The sequence below is a fragment of the Metopolophium dirhodum genome, chromosome 4 (genome assembly GCF_019925205.1).
Source record: "Metopolophium dirhodum isolate CAU chromosome 4, ASM1992520v1, whole genome shotgun sequence".
NCBI lineage: Eukaryota > Metazoa > Arthropoda > Insecta > Hemiptera > Aphididae > Metopolophium > Metopolophium dirhodum.
This window is the reverse complement of record NC_083563.1, coordinates 9481546-9506501: the sequence shown is the minus strand read 5'-3', so window position 1 is coordinate 9506501 and position 24956 is coordinate 9481546. Positions and strand designations below refer to the sequence as shown.

At 27.9% G+C, this 24956-nt stretch overlaps 1 protein-coding gene across 4 annotated transcripts; it reads left to right on the top strand.

Annotated features, from left to right (window-relative positions):
- The first annotated feature begins 3367 nt into the window (after positions 1-3367).
- On the top strand, positions 3368-24524 carry LOC132943003 (uncharacterized). Of its 4 annotated transcripts, none has more exons than XR_009664322.1 (29): positions 3368-3459; positions 3647-3810; positions 4412-4612; positions 4903-5111; positions 5370-5539; positions 5612-5796; positions 6705-7022; positions 7123-7356; positions 12012-12182; positions 13614-13748; positions 13951-14093; positions 14767-15016; positions 15224-15436; positions 15563-15749; positions 16255-16384; positions 16712-16888; positions 17002-17150; positions 17220-17332; positions 17413-17566; positions 17660-17781; positions 19067-19191; positions 20981-21119; positions 21188-21306; positions 21397-21552; positions 22051-22178; positions 22716-22892; positions 23023-23155; positions 23612-23726; positions 23813-23844. XR_009664322.1 is itself a non-coding variant. In XM_061011752.1 (29 exons), the coding sequence occupies exons 1-29, from the start codon at positions 3411-3413 to the stop codon at positions 23887-23889; spliced, it is 4638 nt and encodes a 1545-aa protein (XP_060867735.1). In that variant the 5' UTR covers positions 3368-3410; the 3' UTR covers positions 23890-24524. The 4 variants fall into 4 exon arrangements, 2 of the variants coding, with proteins under 2 accessions (XP_060867735.1, XP_060867736.1); XM_061011752.1 differs by having other exon boundaries at positions 23023-23150; positions 23813-24524; XM_061011753.1 differs by lacking the exon at positions 3368-3459 and having other exon boundaries at positions 3739-4320; positions 23023-23150; positions 23813-24524.
- Positions 24525-24956: the final 432 nt, after the last annotated feature.

The following is a 24956-nucleotide window of genomic DNA, read 5'->3' as shown; positions in this document are numbered from 1 at the left end:
ATTATCCGATAATTTGCAATCGCCTATAGTATTGTTGATTTACACGTACATACCACGGTATACCTATATACAATATATATATATAGGTAGTTACTAGGCAGTAATAGGTATATATTATAGTTCGCACCTTAAAAGTCCTAAAACTATTTAGTATTTACACAACCCAATGTCCCAATTATACGTAGGATATATCAATTGTATAATTCATCATTGGTAGTAGCTACTCATAGGCGCAAATAGGGGAAGGTAGCCCTCCAAATATATCTTAAAAATTGTTTAAACTCTTTCAATATTATTACAGTAGGTCACCATCCCCTTCTCCAAATCTCTCTATATTATATGCCTATGTAAATTGTAGGTTCTATACTATATGCATATTGTATAGAAAGGTACATAACATAATAGTCAACCCAATTTTGAACTAAAAATCAAAGCTATATTAAAATTAATTATGATTGGTTTAAACCACCATGTAAGTACCTACAACGTAATATACATACAACAATTAATTATTTACTTACAAAAAACATATTTTCTCAACTTATCGGCTATCGCATTACAAAATTATTTAGTAATATCTACTAACTAGTACGTCCAGGGAATTAAGAACGTCACTTTTAATACTTAAAATAGACAAGTTAGAACACCAATCTTGAGTCACTGTAGTTCGCAATCTATTTTTTCGAAGCTTAATTTTTGAAAAATATCGTTCTCCGCTATTATATTTGAAAGTTTGAAATCAGATACCTATGCAAAGCAATTTTACATTCGGAAAATTAACTTATAAATTTGTCTTTGCAAAAGAACATGAAGAAAAATAATTCTCATGATTTTTCTTTTTACAATCTTTTGGGCGTAAGTTAATCAAACAATTAAACTAAAGTAGTTTCAAATCACCTGAGTACCTATACATTGACCAGATTTGTGGCAGAACGTAATATAATATCTGAAGGTTTTATATAATACAGTTAGCTGAAACACCTGAATCGTTGACATATTATGTCATAGGCTTTTATCCTATATCAGTCAGGGATGTAAACTGATCGATAACAGTAGGAAAGTTAATTGATTTTTTCCCCTGAGTGACCCGGTGTAGTGTTAAATGGCAACCTCGAAATGAAGAAAAAACAAACAAATAGATATCTAATAAATATTACATTTTATTAATAGGGGTCGTTTCAATTTTCAATTGAAAAAAGTTGTAACAAAAAGCGTGATAATGGCTGACGGGTGATGACTTTATAAGTGTACCTTAGTTATATCATACATAATAAGTATATTATGTGTTGCTAATATTATATGTTTGGGGGTATTGACCGAATGTATAGAATATTGTGGAAAAAATATACCTATATGTATATTATATCTAATTTTAAACTAATTAATTATAAATTAAAATCCTTAACACGTTTCCACAAACATTCACGTTTATTCATTTTTTTAAACGTTTTTCTCATTAGGTGTCTGCAGATACGAGTTTAATGTAAATTACATTTGTGTGTAAATATAATAATATATTACATTTATCACATGTACATGTATGATAGATAAATAATGTTATTTTTAATACCGTATAAGTTGTGTAATATAGGTATACAATGTATACGCTCTGTCCATATAAAACCTTTGTAACGGCTGTGTGTTGACCACTCTGGAAATCGTAATAATTAATGCTGCATGTATATAGGTATAAATTTATATAAGTAGATAATATTTGGACTTCAGTGTACCAATCAACAAGTACATAATAACTAAAAATTTAACTATGATGCAGCATACTACATATATACCTGTATACTATTTGAAAAAAAATAACGCGGAAAAATAAATGTTTTAATGATCTCTCAAATTAACTCACTTGTATAATATAAGACATAATTATTTAAAATAAATTTTGGACTTCAGTATACCAATCAACAAGTAATTACTAAAAATTTAACGACGATTCAGCATACTACATATAGCTGCATTGTTTGAAAAAAAATGAATGTTTTAATGATCTCTCAAATTAACTCACTTGTATAAAAGACATAATTATTTAAAATAAAAAGAATTACAATAATTTGTCTAACGTTATTTTAATCATGTTGACACCATTGATTTATTATTGTTGATCGATTATTTCTCAAATCAATTGTACGTGTTGAAAGTGTTACCTACTCATTGCTTTACTGCCCGGTGGTTTACGGTGATAAAAAAAAATAATGATATGATTACTTATGATTTGATTTAAGAATGTTATGATTCGTGAATATACCTTGACACCATATTATATTCTAGAACAAATTATATTTACTTCATCAATGAGCAATGAAACGAACCGTATTCAATTGTACGCACGCACGCCACATATTAATGGTTTTATAACAAGTTTACACAAATAAAAAAAAAAAAAATATCATATATAAATTATAAATATTGTAAAATAGCAAATTAATAAAATATTTGCTAATAACATAATATAATTTATACCTAGTGGAATAATAACATAATAACATAATATAATAATATATTATATTTATATAGACATATAGTATATACCTAGTGGAATAATGGATTAAATATATATAAATGAATAATGACTGAAAAAGTAACACTTACAGGCATTATATAAGTTAAAAATTATGTTTTACTAATTTCACTATTTTAAAAAAAAACTCAAAGTTTCTATTTTTCGCTTTAATTTGAATACAGTTTCGTCTTTTATTACATACCTAAGTCTTTAAAATAAATATTGTGATGTGTTGGTATTATTGTATATTTTATGATAGTTAAAATATTGTTAATAATAGTATTGTTTAAATTATCAATTTATCAATATTATACATATTATATCATGCTTGTATTAAATATCTATAAGTAATCATTAGTCTTACACGTCATAATTATTTTGTTTAATTCTCAACTGCTTATACAAAATTAAACTTTCATATGAAAAATTTAACTTCATTAAAAAATATTTACAATAATAACTAATACTTGAGTAAAAAATTACTACGTGCATGTTTCATTTAAATTCAATAAATGTTTTGATAAAATTAAGTTAGTGAAGTAGTAGTATCATAAAATGTAAAATATAAATGCATATGAAGATTTATAGAAGTACGCCTATCTATAATTTATATCATTAAATTATAAAATATTATGAAAATGTTATATTGATATATTATTATGTATGCATGTTTGATATTAAAATATTACAATGAGTAAAATATAATACAATTTGCATTTTTCATCAATTGATTTTAATGTCTATTTACGTTTTTATTTCCATGACAACTACGGCTAAACATATTGCTAAACAAAATCATAACAGGTAGTTAGGTAAAAGTACGTTGCTCCGGCCTGATAGTATTAAACGATCGTACGGATTGGCATAAGCGAATGGTGACCAGATACATGTTTTAAAAATGTCTGTTCATACGTCATTAGTTTTTACTATTTCAATAATAGTCTTAGGTAAGTTGATTATATAAATTAAGAACAAAAGTTGAAAAGTGAATAATTTATAACTTTAAATCATGATTTTAATTTAACACAATGTTTAATAATTGTTTTTATTTCTCTAATATATTATACTCTATACCAAATTTTTACCTTAAAACTATATGATGACAGTAATTTATATTATAATATTTACATTTAGTCAACCCTATAACAGCTATTGATGAAATATATATATCACCATTCATCTATGACGTACAAAATAATACTGATACAGTTATTCATATAAAAGGATTGGTACCTACAGTGGATATGATAAAATCTATTACATGCAATGTAATGGATTTGGATTCCCAAATCATTATGGTAATACAATTTATTTAATAGAAAATACGAAAAATGTAAATAAATAAATCTTTTATATTATCACTTATCAATACCTAATCATCTACAGTCAGAACCTATTTAGCACATATTTAAAAACAAAACCTGTTCTGCAAATTTTTTTCTGAATATTTGCCTATCTTGTAAACAATCAGTTGTAATATAGAGGAGCAAAGTTATAAACTTATACATAATTCTTGGAAAATATAAAAATTATAAACTACACATTATTTAAATGCATATTGCCTGTTTGTATTTTCGTATTTACATGACCTACTGTACACTAAAATATGGCCATATGGGATCCAAATTCCAACGAACCAAGTGAAGAATATTATTAAACCTTATATTATATTTTAAGTGTAAAAACTAATAGTAGTAATTACAAAACACTTACTGTTGTATACTTGTATATTAATTAACAAACTGAATGAACGTACTATATCATAATCATTCATACTATATCTGCATATTTCAAAATAAAATTATAAGGTATTAGAGTTTCAAAAACTATGGAATTTACTTTAAATCGAGTTTTGAAATTTGATATCTTAAAAATGTATCATTATTTCTGTTATTATAGAAAACTGATATAAATCTAAGTGACACGTTTACGATTTTGGCACGATTCGAAAATCCAACAACTTTAGGTGCTTTTAAGATACAATGTTCAAAATTCGGTTCACTTATGAACTTTTACGGTAATTTTTTACTTGTTAATAGTCTACATTTGATAATCGGAAACGTTGAACCAAATACAATAAAACTAGGAGAAAGTGTTTCAGTAAGTATATACAGTAATGCATATTCACAGTCAGTGGTGGATCCAGGGGGCATTTGCCACCCCAGTCGCCGTAGTTTCCCTTTGTTTTACACTGTGTTTAGCCAATTTTTGTACTTTTTCTACTTTTGCCCCCTACCAAAAAAAAAAAAAAAATTATGCCATGGATCCGTCACTGTATTCAGTTTCTCACAAAAACTATAGGTACCTACATACGATATCACGCTATTATATACTTGCACCCTATTATACTATATAATAATAAATTATTATTTTTCGTACAAATTACGTAGTTCAAACTGGAAATATTTAACTTGAGTGAGCCTGTTCCTTTATTATGTCATTTAACTGATGGAGAAGATTATATAATTTTACCAACAAACTCGATAAATGGAAATAAACTATCCACATGGATTACATGCCCTGAATATAAACTTAATAGAGCCGCTGAATACCAAATAACAGTAGTATATTCAACGGACGCAATTGATGCAATGTTAAGGTATGATAAAAAAATATTTTTTAAAATCAATTTTATAATAATTGTATATTATATTAATTATTGAAAACATAATTTGTCATAATAATAGCCACTGTACGTCTGTGCATTGTGTGCACATATATCGATATTATTGATAAACGTTTACCAGAATACGTGAAAAATACCTACATAGATGATGGATATAATATAGATACAATATACATTTGTACTACTTACCTATAACTTTATATTTATTTTATAAGTTATCTTATTCTCTAGTTCGAACAATTTTAAAGTAGTGATGGTTGAGGCCGATCGTCCAAAGGTAATGAAATCTGGATTTACTAAAGATTTGAGAACTATTTGGTTTCAATTTGATCAAAATGTAGAGGGACCAGATTCGTGTGAGGCCATATTCACGCCAGTCACATTAAATCAAATCGGCCACGGTATAATTAACATATATAATTTATGATAGTTGAACTTTTAAGGTGTTAATAATATTATTTTAATTTGTATAGATGCTGTTTGTTGGTTTTCATCAGATCATTTAACGGTATTCCTAGGAAATGTGAAAACTATTAAAGATAACAAACTTCATATTCAATTTTCTTCAAACAATAATATAAGGAGTTACCGGTCGTGGCCAAATTTGAGTACAGCTATGTTAAATATTGAAATTACTGTACCAATAATTCCTTCTGAGGTGATTAATTTATTTATACTCAAAATCAATTTTTTTAATAAACAGGTTAAAATTTAACATTTATATGCACAAATCCGGATTAAACCAACATATTAAATTGAATATAGTTAATATGTAATGCAAAATATTTCTATTTTATTTATGATTTGATCTTTAGACATTAGTGTGTAAAAAGTTCTTTTTATAAAAGTGAAGTACTGTAAGTGTAACTTGTTAGTTGAAAAGTTAAATCTGATTAATTGCGGAGTAGGAAGCTTAGGACTAGCTACAGTATAATACAATTGAAATTATGTTACAAACCACATATTCATGAATAATTGTTTTTTATTGATTCAATATTTCATAATACAATTGCCCTGAATATTTATTATAAGAATCGAAATATTTTATTTAAATGTAGGTATGTACGTTAGAAATGTAATTGGTTCAAGTTATATTATGTACCTATATTATTGTATATTTGTACATTGTACGTAATATATTATAGAATATGTTTTTTTTTATTGATCATTAAATACCTCGACATCTAGGTCATTAGTACAAGGGTTTTGTGTTAGGTGTTATTTACATTATTTTTTTTTTTAACTAAACTATACAATTCTGTTTTCTTTAAGAATAAAATTAAGTTGTTTGTGTCCTGTGGGTTTGGTCCAAGAGCTTGGCAGATTTGTACATTACGATTATGTATAATAACTAATAAGTAGCTATGTTATTATCTATAGTCCTACATCCTGATACCGGTATAAATGTATAATATTATTATTTATTATTTTATTCGAATAAATGTTTTTGTAATCATTCACATTAATCTATAGACCCAAAATTATTATTTAAATAATACACAAATACATAATTTGTTGGTTATTACACATTACAATAATAATAACTACGTACAAATATGTTGATAGGTTACATTGCCGGTATATTGGCTGAATGGACCTCGACAATTCTGTAATGTTGACGATGGCATCATCCTTGGAACTCAATCTTCCGATCAACCTGTATATGATTGTACTGGTTCTCAAGTTATAAGTGTGTCTACATCTGGTTCACCTATGCTCAGGTATAGTCCGATATTAAGCTTTAATGACCTATCAAACTCTGCACACATGTCAATAGACGAGTCTTCACAGCGATCATCTTTAGTGAGGAACAGTGTCAGAGGTCTTGTGATAATGATAAATCAACAAAACTTCACAAATAGCATTTGTTTAAACAGTGCTTTGGTAATTTTTATAAAAACCTAATATATGTATATTTGATGAACCTACCGTGGTTCATTGGATGGTAGTTAATTTACGTATTTAATTAATCACAATTCCTCAGATGTTACCGTACGTAGAATATACTTTAGAATTGTCGGGAACAAATATTTTGAACCAGTCAGGCTTGAAAGGTCAATTCAAATTCAAATTAATCGAAACCCATGGCATTAAATCCAAACCAAAATTGAAAATAATGGCACTTCCAATCATTGCAATCGGATCTGAAGCTATATTTGAAACAGTGTTATATCCAATTTGCGGAGAACCAATCGAGGACGATTATAATAATTTACAAGTAAAATGTCTTATTAAATATAAACACAATATATTAAAATATATCAAATACAAAAAGAAAACGGATAACTCCCTTCTGCTGTTTAATAGGGTTGTATTGTATCATTTCACATTTGTATCTACAATAGTCAATACGTATATAAGTCTACATTGCGTACGCATGTAAATTTAATAATAAATCATTGTAAACGAATCAGAGCGAAGGAGATGGATGAATCAGCATCTAATTCTAAGAATAATATTTTATGTTATAATAATATATAATTAATGTTATTATAATAGTATTTTTATTTTTAAATTCGGTAGGTTGAACAAGTTGTTGACGTAAATTTCAGATTTATAAGTCAATATACCGTACCGTAGAATGATGTGATTATAAATATATAATATATAATATATCATGGTCCAATAAATAGCTTAAAACAAGTTTAAATATTTTGAACATTCTTTATGTATAAAAAAATGAGTAATAATGATAATAAACCGATAAAGTTTGAACTTTTCAAGTCTCTACGATGAATATTTTTTAATTAAATGCCAAGTACTATAGTCGTATTTATCGAATTAATGAGGACGTTTTGATTAAAATTATAATCATTTTTTACTATATTTTTACAAGTTGCTTATTCCTATAATAGGTATCTAGTTTAATTATTTTGTACGTATGTATTAGGTACCTAACATAGTAACATATGTGTTGTGATCGTGATTTTTTCATAAATAACCGTCCGTTCTAAAAATGTATTTCTGAAGACAACACACATACAACACAACATACACATCCTAGTATTCTTTATAGTTTATTGTGACTTGTACCACCTATATGAGCTAATCATAATAAAGTAATGTTATTATTACGTACATTTCACCAGCCCCCCCAAATATAATTTTTGACATTTTTTTTTTTGCGAAACATTAGTGTGCCATTAGTGTGAATTTGTGTGACTATTTTCAGAATTTGTGCGATACTGGTTTAACCGTAAATTCAAAAATATATATGGGGGGCTGTAGAAATGTTCCCCAGCCCCCCCTCATAGAAAAAATTACAATTTTCAAAATTTTCTTTTGCCAAACATTAGTGCGTCATTAGTGTGAATTTGTGCGACAACAACCAGAATTCGTGCGACACCCGTTATACACGGAAAAATCGTTTTTCCATTTTGAGCATTTCCCCAGCCCCCCCTCATAGAAAAAATTACAATTTTCAAAATTTTCTTTTGCCAAACATTAGTGCGTCATTAGTGTGAATTTGTGCGACAACGACCAGAATTCGTGCGACACCCGTTATACTCGGAAAAATCGTTTTTCCATTTTGAGCATTTCCCCAGCCCCCCCTCATAGAAAAAATTACAATTTTCAAAATTTTCTTTTGCCAAACATTAGTGCGTCATTAGTGTGAATTTGTGCGACAACAACCAGAATTCGTGCGACACCCGTTATACTCGGAAAAATCGTTTTTCCATTTTGAGCATTTCCCCAGCCCCCCCTCATGGAAAAAATTACAATTTTCAATATTTTCTTTTGCCAAACATTAGTGCGTCATTAGTGTGAATTTGTGCGACAACAACCAGAATTCGTGCGACACCCGTTATACTCGGAAAATTTTGAGCATTTCCCCAGCCCCCCCCCCCCCCCCCCCACCAACCCACCATTATGGAAAAAATTACAATTTGCAAATTTTTCTTTTGCCACCATAAATTTTTGCGCTGTCTTCCAGGTAAGTCGAAATATTAAATTTTAACATTGGATCTAAATCAAAAATTTTCATATTCAGTCATCACCAATATTACTTAATGTATTCAGATATAAAATAAGACCTTTTATATATTGCATGCTTGTTTAGAAAATAATATCACATTATTGTATTTTCAGTATAATTTTAAATACGATTTTTTGAGATTTGTGTATCATGAAGATACTTATATAGATAAGTACAATCAACTATAATGTTGCTGTTATATTTTAAGGTTAAAACATTTGAGTATTTGACAAGACACTGAGTTGAACCGAATACAATTTTGTTTAATGTAGGTAAATTTAAATTGAATGTAATGTTATAATATATTTTACTTCACCGATTACTAGATAGCCACTAAGCCAGCAATGAAACAATACTGCTTTGGGACGCGTATAATATGTAGCGTGTCAACGAGGTCCGTTTCGCCAGCACTGCCACTTTCGAATCATAATACCAAACCTTAATAGTATTATGTACTTTTTTTTGTACAAAATTGTACAACCAAAATTAAATTTTGTACAACCCTCCTAACCCGAGAAAACCCGGTTTTGTTATGCGCGTGCTGGAGAAACGTTTCCCCAGCACTGCCAATGTCGAAAATCTAAAAAGTTCAATTTTAAACTGTACAGTATTATGTACTTTTTTTTGTACAATTTTGTACAACCAAAATTTAATTTTGTACATCCCCCCAAACACGACCAAAACCGTTTTCCTATGCGCATACTATTATGTACTATACTAATTGTGTACATTTTAATTGAATGACAAAACAGTTTTTCCATTTTTCAAATCAATTACCTGTATTTTCCTTTATTTCCTATGCCCATACTATTATGTACTATGCTTGTGTATATTTTAATTGAATGATGATACAAATATAAAATACATAAAACGTAGTAGGTAGTATACTATTTTATTCCTCTTTTACGTAATACTTAATATACCTTCCATTCTAATTTATTATTTATACACATTTTATCATACCTTTTTTTATCCAATAGATAATGATAAATACTTAATATACTTGCTTACAGTCTCTTCCGTGTTTGAAATTATGTCATTGATATTTGATATTAAACCATTTAATTTATTGACGTGAATGATGTGATTATATTTTTAATACCAAAAGTCCGAAATGTAAATTTATCATTTTCTTTATAAATCTATATCAAATATTTTGGTAAGAATAAAAGTATGTTTGTAATATTAATATTTTTAATTATTAAATAATCATATTAAAAATGAAATAATACAGGACAAAAACAGTAAGTATAATGCACCACTGTCATAGCACATAAGAGTACTGATAGATAATAATATTATGCGAGTCTTCACTCACTTCTAGTTTTAGCTACGAGTTAAAACTAAAATAGCCAGTTTAGACGTAAAAAATCTATAGGTATTTGATGTCACGATCAAAACAATATTACACACGTTTACTGCAGTGAATACATGGTAAATTCGTAATATAATTTATTTGAGTGTTATTTTTTTTCTAAAAGATTAAGCCAAAATGTGATATAATTATACGAATGAAATGATTATGAGGTACTCTTAAATATATTTGATTAGTTCAGTCGAAAGAAAATAAGTTCATTAATAGTTATTTAAATATTTTAAGTTAAACCAAAAATTAATAAATATTGCCGTGTATTATAATATTATATGGCCGCCGCCGCGGCGAACGAATCCGTAACGTCACCCGCAATGTCAAAATTTAACGTATGAACGAATAATCATAAACAAATTGTCGCACAAATTCACACTAATGACGCACTAATGTTTGGCAAAAGAAAATTTTGAAAATTGTAATTTTTTCCATGAGGGGGGGCTGGGGAAATGCTCAAAATGGAAAAACGATTTTTCCGAGTATAACGGGTGTCGCACAAATTCTGGTTGTTGTCACACAAATTCACACTAATGACGCACTAATGTTTGGCAAAAGAAAATTTTGAAAATTGTAATTTTTTCTATGAGGGGGGGCTGGGGAAATGCTCAAAATGGAAAAACGATTTTTCCGAGTATAACGGGTGTCGCACAAATTCTGGTTGTTGTCGCACAAATTCACACTAATGACGCACTAATGTTTGGCAAAAGAAAATTTTGAAAATTGTAATTTTTTCTATGAGGGGGGGCTGGGGAAATGCTCAAAATGGAAAAACGATTTTTCCGTGTATAACGGGTGTCGCACGAATTCTGGTTGTTGTCGCACAAATTCACACTAATGACGCACTAATGTTTGGCAAAAGAAAATTTTGAAAATTGTAATTTTTTCTATGAGGGGGGGCTGGGGAACATTTCTACAGCCCCCCATATATATTTTTGAATTTACGGTTAAACCAGTATCGCACAAATTCTGAAAATAGTCACACAAATTCACACTAATGGCACACTAATGTTTCGCAAAAAAAAAATGTCAAAAATGATATTTGGGGGGGGCTGGTGAAATGTACGTGTTATTATTTTCGTTTTACGACACGTAAACGATATCTGATTCTTTATAAATTATTATTGTTTCGGATTTTCAATTATCCTCAAGTATGGCCTTAGATTTTATCTTTTAATTGAACTATTAAATGTATTTATTCAAATGGGTAATTGAATTTTATCAATTTGTATAAAATATTGTCAGAGGTCACTTAAATTCGTTAAATCACCCTATATATATTTCGTAACGAATATCGGAGTATGGCATAATATGCAATATATTTATATATGTACTGGGTAAAAAATTTACATTTGTATTCAGACGTTAAACTTTGTCAAGTTATTTTCCAAACAAAAAACTATAACATAATATTTCTACCTATAGATATATCTTATTTTTTTCAGTACGTGCCTTTTTAAATAAATACTAATTTTTTTAAATGTTTGCAACTCACATTGTATTGATGAAATATATTTCCGTACCTATGTAGTATAGTTGGTATATTATAACCGAAAACAGTAAATACAATATCGTCGGAGTGAATGGTCCAGTACTGATATTAGACACAAAAGGACTAACTCGAGGCAACAATTATACAATCGGTTGTGAATTGCACAATGGCATCGTTTTCCTGGAAAAAAAAACTACAGCAATGGCGAAGGTAAATTTTTACTATCATAATACAAGTATTTATTTTTTCCATACATCTACAACTATACCAAAACTTACTGTCTACACATAAGTATTTAGCCCTACGAATATTTATTTATTTTTATCAAAACATATAAATTATATAATCTGTTATACATAAATATAAACAATAAGCAATAAGTAACGTAGATGACAGAAGATTAACAACGATGACACAAAACACATGAAAGGGAGACCATTAAGCAATAGAACCTCAGAATTAAAAGTCTAACATATTATAATAATAATAGTAAATATCGTGGCAGATTAACAATAAAAATATGTAAAACAAAAACATTAGATAAAACTTAAAAGAATATTGATAAAACATTGCGCGTATACAAAAAAAATATTTTACCTCAAGTCAAGTACGTCATTCCATATCGTAAATTTTAAACAATGGAAATTACGTTGTAACTGGTAAATTATTATTTATAAATATGACGTATAGTTATATTATATGGGTCGTCGTTTGCGTACTATTAAATCTTATCAGCTTTATGAATATCACTCGAGAGCAATATTGTCTATATTGAGCAATAAATTATTGTTTTTGACCCAGACGTAGTTTTTTTCAGTTACCTAAATCGAACTCTGCGAAGGGAATTAGCGAATTGTAGAGTGGAGATGAGCTCAGCTCACAATCACATAATATTTCTTCCACGTGTACCTTACCTTATATAGGTATTCATAATATAATAGTTTCGAATGTTTAATCAAATACCCTAACAATTTTAGTTATGGAAATTGAATGGCAATCGACAGTGGCGTTACGTTGCCTATATGAAACTCCTTTTCGTTATAATTGGTGTTATTATTGTTTAATGTTTTGATATAAAAAAGACACTGCGGGAAGTCTGGAAATCGCTAATTTATTATGGATTAAAATTTTAAATAGGTATAACTAATTTATGAACCCTATTTGTCTATATTTATAGTCATACAGATCTGTGATCTTCAATTAAAATGTTTCTTCATTATTTTTTTTTTTTTTTTTATTGATCCTTAAGCCCGGCATCTATGGCCATTAGTTATTAGTAGGGTTGTATTGTGGTGGTGGTAGGGTTTTGAAGTGGTGAGGTTTTTACACGTGAGTGTTTTGGGTTTGGCAAAATTTTTGATTGGACACATGTAGGTATCTGCCATGCTCGAGTGGGGGATGGTGGCACTCGTTCTCCGGACACCGTGGCCCCGAAGAAAAATGCCACCCGTTACCAAGGAATCGAACCGACGCCTTAGACCGCTCGGCCACTCCATCTTCCCTCTTCATTATTTATAAAACAATTTAAACACCATTCATTTTTAATAATTTTAAAACAAATACAATTTTATAAATAATTGAAAACAATATGTTTAAAAATATAAATACTTACATGATATTATAATATTTACAATGATATAGGATGAAATCCAATTTGGAATTGAATCATTTGATGCAAAAACAATTATTATGCCACAGCAAATTGTGGTTGGGTTTGGTCGATCCATTCACTTAAAGATAAGACATCAAAATTATGTCACAATGAGAGATATACAAGTATGTTAAAATCTGTTGTTTTAAATTAAACCTTCCAGTCTTCCACAAATAGGTACACATGTATATAATTAAATTAATTCAGTTTTCCGTTGATTTTTTCAATAAAACATTTTTATATTCATATTCATATCTATACGTGCATTAATTAATTTTACTAGTAACAATTATTATACCACAGCTAGTACCTATTTGTTTGTTATAGTATAAATGGCTATGCAAAACAACTAATGGTGATGATTGTTTAATTGTTGGGAATTATCCTGAGCTAAAAGAAGCTATGGATGAAAAGTCATCATCAACATCGTCAGAATTAATAATCCGTGAATTAACATTGCAGCCAGGAAGGTATTTAACTTATTTAAAAATTTGAATTATGTTTTGTAGCCTATGCATAATAGATTTAAAATTAGTGGTTTATATAAATTTACTTTTTGTAACATAAACATCCTGACGTTTTAGAAGTTATGTTTTATTTAAATTTTAAACTACATGAAAAATATTCACAAATATTATAAAATGTTTTTTATTACCTGGAAAATATTCACCTCTTTGTAGGCTTATAGTGGACTAATGAGACTGAAGAAGACTGGTATAATATTTTAACTATAGAAGATACTAGTTTAGCATTTAAATGATGATTCATAACAGAGTTCAATACACAACAGTAGAATAATCTATAATATTATATAATATATTAATATGCTATAGTTTAGAAAAATATAACTATGCAAGCATCACATTATAATACTTAAATTTGTTGGTTATACTTATATATATATTTTTTTTTCAATATTTTATTAAGCCTACAACACGTAATCTTAAATAATTCACCTAATTTAAAAGCATACGTTTCGGTGGTAGTTGTACAATTCTATTGTCTTGACGTTGCTACAGACGTAACGATAAATTGTGTAAGGCTCCGTTGTGTCGCTACCGCCACAGTGTGTGTGGACCTTTATATTATCATAGGTAATATTATGTATACCATGTAATTTTAATTACAAAAATTATCATTTAGGTATTACTTTGTGGTTCAAATATCATTAAGTGGCGTTCCGATTGACTCAGCTGTATCCGTGGTTGTGGTTTCTTTTGAATCGGGTCCACATATAATGTTTTATTGGCCAGATGGAGATTTAAGCCCAAGTACAATCCCCGGAAGTAGTATTGTAATGGCCGCTACTGTCTCCTTATTAACTGCCAGTTGCTTAACTACTTGGACTACGTCATCAGATTCTGGATACAGCTATTTAACGTCAAAACATATGGTAGGTAAATACTAAATACCCAACAACAAAATACAATTTTTTCTTCTTATTTTATGTACCTACCTATATGTATAATATATAGTACAAACTACAATTAGTGTTGAATTCGCTGTACATAATTTTTTATTTAATATACACAGATTATATTTTATCAATCGATGAACAGTTCATGATTAATAATTTGAGTGTACATTACTTAATATATAGGGTGGAAAAATTAAAGTCATTAGAGAATTTATGCCTGGTCGAAACGAAACATTTTCGCGTGATATTCGTATTGCAGTAACATTGCCAAATAAAATTAACCAAAATACAGATTTCTTACTGAAACTTAATGTCCATTGTGCCTCTTTGAAGCATTCAATGTTTGGGGTAGTACCGGTTTCAATAGTTGCTCCGCCACGAACATTCAAATTAGAAGTACGTGTTTTTATTAACTCTATTTCAGCTGTTATGTAATTAGACCAATAAATTAGACGTTAGTATATTTACATACCTAACACTATGAGTTTATGACCTATATAAATTTGTATTATTGATCATTAGGTAACGCCAAAAGAAGGAATTGGTATTTTAACTAAGTTCAAATTTTACACCGATACTGCATATGATAGAAAATCTAGTCACCCAATCCGATATAGTTTTGGATTTTATCTACCAACATTTACAACCGTTCCAATATATTTTTACACATCAACTTTCAGGTTACAAACAGAAACAATTCTCCCATCAAGTTAGTAAAATTATTCTATGTGTAGATCGTTACAGTGGCGTATTTACAGGGTGTGTGGTGTTTCGGGACATTGGAGATATATCACCCTCCAAAGTCTTTAGATTCTGAGTTGGGGTGAAAAACAGTTAAAATGCATATCATTTTTAATTTTAATACCTATAACTTATAAGACTTGAAATTACATAATATTTAAATTAAATAACACATGCAAACGTTTTAAGCACCAATAGTTGTACCTACGGTAAACAATAAATAACTCTAGTCTAGTAATCTCTACGCATAAACATATAAAAACTAAAAAATCAATGTCATGTTTTAAGTAAAATCATTGCTCATATTACTAAATCTCGCCTTAAGATAAGATAACAAATAAGGTGGGACAGAGTTCCCTGACAAATTGACGCACCGATGGAAATCTTAAATACGCCACTGGGTCGTAAGCCGATATTTATGTGTATGTTTTATATGAAGCTAATAGAGTTTATTCCTTTTCTTATTAATACAGTAAATTTGGACACAATATCAAGGATTAAAACTATTTTAAAAGTATGCAATGTTTACGATAGTTGTAGTACGATTGAAGGTCCAGAAATATCTGTCCATCATCCAACACAGGTTTCAGATGAAGATATAACGTAAGATTAATTTTATAATAATATAATATTCCATGGTTTAACTATATAAGTCATTCTGTTTAATCAAACCCTGCAGGGTTCGTAACCCTGTAGTATAGTGCAAAAGGACGTTCCCTTCAACTTTCTATTGCGTGACCATGTCTATTATTATTTATTTTACAACACAATTGCTTATTGTATACAAAATACCTATACAGGTTGTAAAATATATTTTCTACTCGTATATTCAGAAAAAAAAAATTTAGATTATAAAAACATAACTGTTTTTGATTTGAAACGATGTAACTGAATATAATAATTTATAGTTATAATAATATTTTCATGTAGGTTCTTTGTACAAAAATACAGTCGAATGTTAATGAAACAAATGCTAACTGAATCGGAAGCATATTTATTCTCATATATGACAACATTAAAAACTTTCAAAACTGAGGTATATGAAAAAACTTCTAATGAACTATTTAACGTTATTTCAACGCATATCAATAACGACATTATAGAAAGGTATACCCACTATTGTTTACATTTTTTTTTCTTTAGAATTTAAATAGGTACCTAGTATTATTTAATTAGAAACAATACTATTATTAATTATTATGTATAATAAAATTGTATAGAGTATCCTACGGGATAGAATACATTCCATATGGTCTGGCACTTTTAGATTCAATTTCTCGTACTTTTTTTGTACTTCCAAAGTTTAATAATATAATTGTTTCGCAATCGTTAGTATCATTACGAGATCGGATATACACAAGAATAATAGGTACAGCATTTTGGTAATAATTAAACTAATAGAGAGTTTATATAAAAATGTATTGTAATATTTTTACAGCCTACGATAATGCACCAACGTCAAATGCCGTAAATAACATGAGATACATCATAAAAAATGTGAATTCTAATATGCATAATATTTACTCGAAAACAGAGATAAACACCGAAGTGGTGCGTTAATTTATATAAATATAGCAGAAGATTATAATAAATTCCGACGGAAGTCTGTATTATATTATGTCGATTATTAGGTGAAATCATTTTTACAAGTCTCAGAAATCGTTATTCTAAACAAGGACGATGGACCTGATGGATTAAATGAAATGAAAAAATTGATTGATAGTGTTGAAAATTATGCTAAACATGTTTGTTTGACATTAAACGAAGAACAAGAAATATATGTGGGTTAGTTAAAGGAGAAATTAATGTTTAACATTTTATCAAGAATATTTATTAAAATGGTAAACATGTATTTCTATTTTAAATTGTAATATATAGGATCATTAGTTGGAAGTTTTAGCGTACGACAAGTAAGAGGCGTCAGTTCAATAGAACCATATATTGAGATGCCTACTTGTGATTCGGATTTCCACAAAAAATGCATCAAACAAAAATCTAAGGTAATTTTTTTTATACGTCATTATTTTTCTATTATATTTCAAAAACTTGGTACAATAATTGGAGAGTTAAAGTAAATCAATCCAAGTCACTACACACTACCTTTACTCTTCGCATTGCTCCCTGCCCTGAAGTTTCCTTAGCTGACATACCTATACCTGCATCTCAATCTGTAAAGTACTTAGGACTAACCATTGATCGTCGCCTCACCTGGGCGCAACATGTAAGGGAAAAAAAACTCGCCCTAAATGCACGCATCCGGTTGCTCAAAACACTATTAACTAACAAACACACTAAATTAAATATCAAATTGCTTATTTACAAATCTTTAATTAAGCCTATGTGGACATATGGGCTCCAACTGTGGGGCAATGCCAAAAAATCCAATCTCAACAAAATACAAACCGTACAAAACAAAATCTTGCGCTCCATCACCAATGCTCCTCCTTATGTTTCAAATTTTACTCTCCACTCTGACTTAAAAATGAAAACTATACACGAAGAAGCCAAAACGTATTACAAACGTTTTTTCAACAAACTGTCTGCTCACTCAAATCCCCTAATATCCGGTCTGGCCACTCACACGATTCCTGGAAACCCTCCACGGCGCCTAAAAAGAAACTGGTGTAGAGACCTGCTTAATGAATAACGGAGGAAAAAAAAAAAAAAACAATTTAAAACAATTAAAAAAAAAATGCAATAATAATTAAAAAAATATTTAGTTACACAAATTAGGAAGTGCTATCACTGGATGGTTTCTTCCCTCACCCTATTCATGTATTTTCTTTTTAATGTAGCACATATTCTCATTATGCCTATGGGTATAGATTGTATATTCTCTAATAAAAAATAAAAAAAAAAAAAAAAAAAAAAAATATTTCAAAAATTAATTTCGTAAATATTTCATGTATATATTTTTATTAGCTTCCAGTATATTTTACTATGAATAATGAATATTATGATAGATTATATTAAATATACCTATATAAGTAAAATAGTTTTAAAATTATTTAATGATTAAAAATAATCTAAATCAGATTTTATAGGTAATTGATTAAATACTTTATAGAAACTACTTTGAACATTCATAGTACATTAGTACCTATATATATTTGTGTGTGTTAAATGACTGTATATTAAAAATAAAATAAATATGTAGTTTAATTTAACATAAAATGTGAATTTGGTACAAGTGAAAATTCTTTTTTTCAGAATTTTCTAAATATTATATATACTTCCTTTAATAATGTAATAATAATTAAGTAATGTATTTTGTTTTAAATTTAGGTTATGATCAACAAAAACCTTTTTTTATCTCATAGAACTGAGTTTCCATTATGTTTTATGGGTTTTCACTTCTATGACGATTTTTTCACCCAAGTGTATGGTAATAAAGGACAATTTCTTAAAAGGTAAAAATAATTAATTAAAATTAGATATACATATTACTACATGTATTGCTATCAGTGTTTGGAAGGAACGAGTTCCAAAAGGAACGGATTCCTGGAACGAATTCTTTTTTAAGGAACGGCACGTTGAACGAATTCCTTTTTATAAAAAAAGAACGAGAAAATGAACGAGTTCTTTTTTTCAAGGAAAAAGAACGAAATTTTTCGTTCCTTTCAAGTTCCAATTTACACAGGTATATAAATAATTGATATTGAAATATTTTTTTTTTTAGTGTGTATATTTCCAATATTATGATCGTTATCGAGTATCCGAGTATCAAACTTCACCGTTAAAGTGTTAGTCCTTAATCATTAGGTAGGTATTCTGGTACAGGGTACTCATTACTTATTGGTCATTAGAAACTTTATTAATATTTCTCATAAGTCATAACTCATAAGTTATAACTTAATATATAGAAATGGGTATAATATACTATTATATTACATTATTACGATATAAAATATAAATCCTTGTCGTTGCGTCGACGGAAATTAAAATAGCACGAACACCGAAGACTGAACAATAAAATCATTTATGAATTACGATGCGGGTCGGGACTATTGTAATACCTAGTACTTACCTACAGCTAAAATGTATAATAATATATTACCATATTAATATGACGTTACGATATTATTTTAATGATAATTATTTATAACAACAATAAATGATAAGATAGTTGACATACGAATAGATTATTAAAATACGTCATTTGATTATACCGAAAACCCCAAATGTCTGAAAAGTCAAATAATCGTATAGTCGAGAGTCGACAGCCGGTATCAGTGTTTCATTTTCATATTGTGAATAATGTGAAGACTTGAAGTGAATTGTGATTTGCATTTGTTATACAGTACTACAGTAGTTATAACCGTATAAAAAAAAAAAACTGCAGTCAGTATTATTTTCTTAAACTTAATAGTAAATTATAAATTTACTTGTAGGTATGTATAAGTATAATTAAAAATTAAAGTACCTAAATATATCTGTTAAAAAAAAAAATTGATGGTTAAATAAGAATTTTAATTTTATCTGGAACTAAAAAAGGAACTAGTTCTTTTTCCAAAGGAACGACAAAGGAACGAATTCTTTTTTTTTAAAAAGGAACAAGGAACGGAACGAATTCCTTTTTTTTTAAAAGGAACAAGGAACGGAACGAATTCCTTTTTATAAGGAACTTGACAAACACTGATTGCTATATAGTATTTACTATACCATAGACTCACAAAATTTATATATTTATCAAATTGTATATTTTTTAATTTGGTTAATCTTTGTCAACTGTGGCCATTAGATTTTTAATTACAAATCGATCGCAACATTAAATACAATTTTAGTTTAATATTGGCTTCTCGCTTTTTATTATCGTAGCCACTATGTCGTAGGTGCTGGCTAACAGCATTCAATTGAAAAATGTTTAACTGTTAGGTGGATAATAATATCCATTATTCCCTACAGACGTGTAGATACTGGTAATTTACTAATTTCACTAAGAACCGCCGTGAAGTATTGATTGATGAGTGATAGCTGTAATGCTGTGTATCCGAAAATCTCCAGAGCCTGTTGATGGAAAATAAAATGTTCCTTATCAAAACTATATTATTCATATTATATTCATAACGTATAGTTATATTTATAGAAATATTAATAAATTATACGAATGTCGACTGTCGTGTGTTTACTCTGAAATCTGAATATGTTACCTATTCATAGTAATATTATTTGAAAGTTATATCATGTATTTTTATTCAGGCATAGCGGATTATATGGATTTCATATTATGAAGATGAATAATAGAAAATCCAACTATGAAAGTGTAGTATCAAATCCATCGAATGTATTAAATGTTATTGAAATTCCTTTACAATCGACAACTGATACCCAACTAGAAGTATTAAACGATAATTTAATATCTTAATTACCTACCTAATTACTTAAATCAATGCTGCAAATTTTTAGTGTAGATATTGGAACGGTGTATTAGGTTGGACTAATGAAGGATGTAAGTTTCTTGGTGTTATCACAAAATCATCTAATCATTTTGCTACTTGTGAATGCCCGGCATTCAAATATTACGGGTAAGTAAGTTAAACTATGATATAAATGAATCTCGAAAGTATAACTAATATTATAAGTTTATTTCATATCACAATATCACATTTTTTCAGAATATTTTCTATAGACGTAACAAATATTTTATTCGATAATTCTGTATCGGATTCAACACACAATACAGTCGTATATGATAATAAAAATAAGAACCAATTTTTCAATAATTCTTCGATTACTCAAAGATCTCTTTCTGATATATGTGTAGCTTTCAAGTAAGAAATATTATAATTAAAAATACTATCTAAAATACTAATTATAAACATTAAATTGTCTCGAATAATATTAATTTGTTCATCATGTATTCATCATGGTATTCGTGGTATTTTATAATTTAATATTATATACATTTTTTTTTTTTGTCATAAATAAAACCTATTAAAATACTAGTGTACTGTATAGAATACTGCATTCAAAAAATTAGAAGGTACTAGGTAGGTAAATTGTTTTTTTTTTTAAATATCTAACGATTATAGGTTATAGGTACCTAAGTATTTAAATACCTAGGTACATAATAACGTTATACTAATATTATTCGTGATTATAATGTTATAATAATATAATTAAACAAAAAATTGCTATCTGGGTTGCAGTGTGTCCATTCTACTGTCTAATGTCTTAAGCTTTTAATTAAACAATTACATTTTGTATCAAATATTTATGTAATTAAATACATATCCAAGAATAATAATTGTTTGTACCCATGTTAACAGAGTAAATGGGGATCCTGCTGATTTGTATGATCAGGATCTTAGGGATTTAGAAAATTCTTTAAGTCGACAACTGACGGAAAAAATTATATCGCTTTCTTCAGTTTTGAAAGAATTGAAATTGATTATGAGTAAGTTCTTAAAAAATTAATTACTTATGCTAAATATTATAATGCATTATAAGTTATATAACTGGATTGACCAGTTATTTAATCTAAATTTCTGAATCATCAACCATAATTATAACAAGTTACAAGATAAATCTTATAGTGGAATCCTAATTATGATGAATTATATTGTATTTAAATATTTCACATAATACTATTAATTTATTATCTTACGATATTTTAATAGTTTTTCGAAATTTGTAAATTGTTATAAGTTTATAACTTGAACATTTTAAATTTGTCAACTGTTCATATATAGTAATTTATGAATATTATAATTTACTTAAATAATTACTATAATTTATAAATTCTATTCGTGTTTTTTCATTATAACTAGGTACCTATAGTATTTGCACATATTATTAAAAACGTAGTACTTTGCAATCGTAATGTACAATTATATAGTCTTGTGCACGATTATGTCACGATACCTATACCATATTATAATATTTAATTACAAAAATAATTTAGGATTCAATATATTTTTCATTATTATTGTAGGTAAACCGATGTATATAACTTTACATTTAATGCAAAATGTAAATATTACTACAGATGAATCTATTCACGACCTTGTTAAAAAACTAGCTGATGGATCTTTAATTGTATATGACTTGCATAGATTTAGGTTATATGTGCCAGAACAACCGTTACGAATTATCCAGCCACGTAACTTAGGTAAAAATTAATAAAATTACTTTTTTATAATCTATTATATAAAATTAGAAACAAAATTCAATAATCTTTAACACAAAAAACATAATTTATTTATATTTATATTTAACAAAAATTATATGTATTTTTTTAGAGTTTAGCGAAACGGGGAAAAATATTGCTTTGTTCTTCGCCATATTTGTCGCTTTTCTCGCCTGTTTTGTGTTTGGTTCAATATTATTCAAACGGCATCAACTTCTTACCGAAATTTCAGATGTTCAAGTAAAGTAAAAAGAAATGCATTATAGTTTAGATCCTACTTATAATTTAATTTAATATTTATGAGATAAACCAAATAAATTTTTGCTTGAGTTAAACTATTTGTCTATTTATATAAACTAAATAAGGTATATCTATAAAAATATTAAAATAATCCACCTTAATAAGAACAATAAAAAATATGCAATTCCTCATGTTTCGTCATTGGAAATACTAAATAGTGGATGAAACTGAGTTTGCACATAAATAATATCAAAGGATTAAAATAATTGGTTTTAGTAGTAAAATATCATATTACAATGTAATTTTGAGTTGCGTATATAGGAATTAATTTCTTGGATGGGAGTTTGAACACCAAACACCCCTCCCCCATATATAGTACTGTCTGTGTGAATACATAATATTCAAATAGGAGTTCCTATTAATGATTTTTACATAAAATACTAAAAAAATATTTTTTTCAGCAAAATGTAAAAAAACTAGATCCTATAAGACGACCAAAATATAAGAAATTGGAATCCACTGAATTGATTGAACAAAATACATCCTCAGAACAAAGATTTCGCCATTTTAACAACAGTAAATGAAAATTATTTATAGTAGCTAGTAAAATATGAAATAATCTGCTATTTATAAAACTATAATTATTAATTTATAATTTTCAGATGTAGAACTTTCGGACTCTGGTATTACTCTACATTCTGATAGGACACAAATCAATTTACTACAGCAACTTCATTAGATTATAAGTTGTATACAGATGATAAGTTATGTTTTGTACTAAATAGTAAATAAATATAATTAGGTATTAATATTTATATTTGATGCCTTGATGGGCACTTTTACATACCAGCTATGTGTACATGTATATTATGTACCTATCCAGTATAGTGTCACAAACAATTTTTAATTTAAGAGAAAACATTTAAGCTGTAAATGCTAGTGCGTACTACAGGTATCTATAATTAATGATAATTAATATTATGTTATATCAATTGCATTTTATTTCATCCCCTGTTCAGAGTCGTACGTCAACCATCCCTTGCCAAATCACAGCTTCTATTGTTTTCAGTAGGTATATACTGCTCAAACAGTTCGTTAAAAAATGAAGATCGTGATAAATAAAATGTACCGATCGATAGCATTTTTCTACTTTCAGAGACATACAAAAATGTAATAAAACATTTTAAAAATAAACCATAGAAGTCCTGCTGTGTAGTACGTGTCTAATCATTGAGTAACTGAGTAATGAATGTGTTTAATTCGAATTTAATGGTAAATTATTGTACCTAACTATTATAGTACATATAATACTACCTACACGAAAAACGAATCTCAGCATAGATCGTCTTCTAAGGATATTTTACAATAAAATTATACTGCTATTTGTAACTAATTATTTTTTTTTTAAATATATTTAGTAATATATGACAAATCGAACTATTTTGTACCGAAAACTAATCGTATATACCTATATTATATACATGCCTAGTGGGCAGAGAGTAGAGACTAGTTATTACTATATCATATAATAGAAATACCTATACATATATGTACCACAGAACGTTGTGAATATAGTAGTATAAAAAGTTTGAAATTTGTATGAATATAAAAAAATTTCGATGTGTATAGACGTATAGTACTTAATAGTACGCCTATACTTGGTGGTAAAAAATGTCGGTTTCCATTAAATAATATTTTTTTAAATTACAACTAAATAACTAAAAACGTTATTTTTTGGAATTTCGTCCAAATTGGAACCTTAAATGTCTATAACTATAAGTCATAATTTTCAAACCAAAAGTAAAA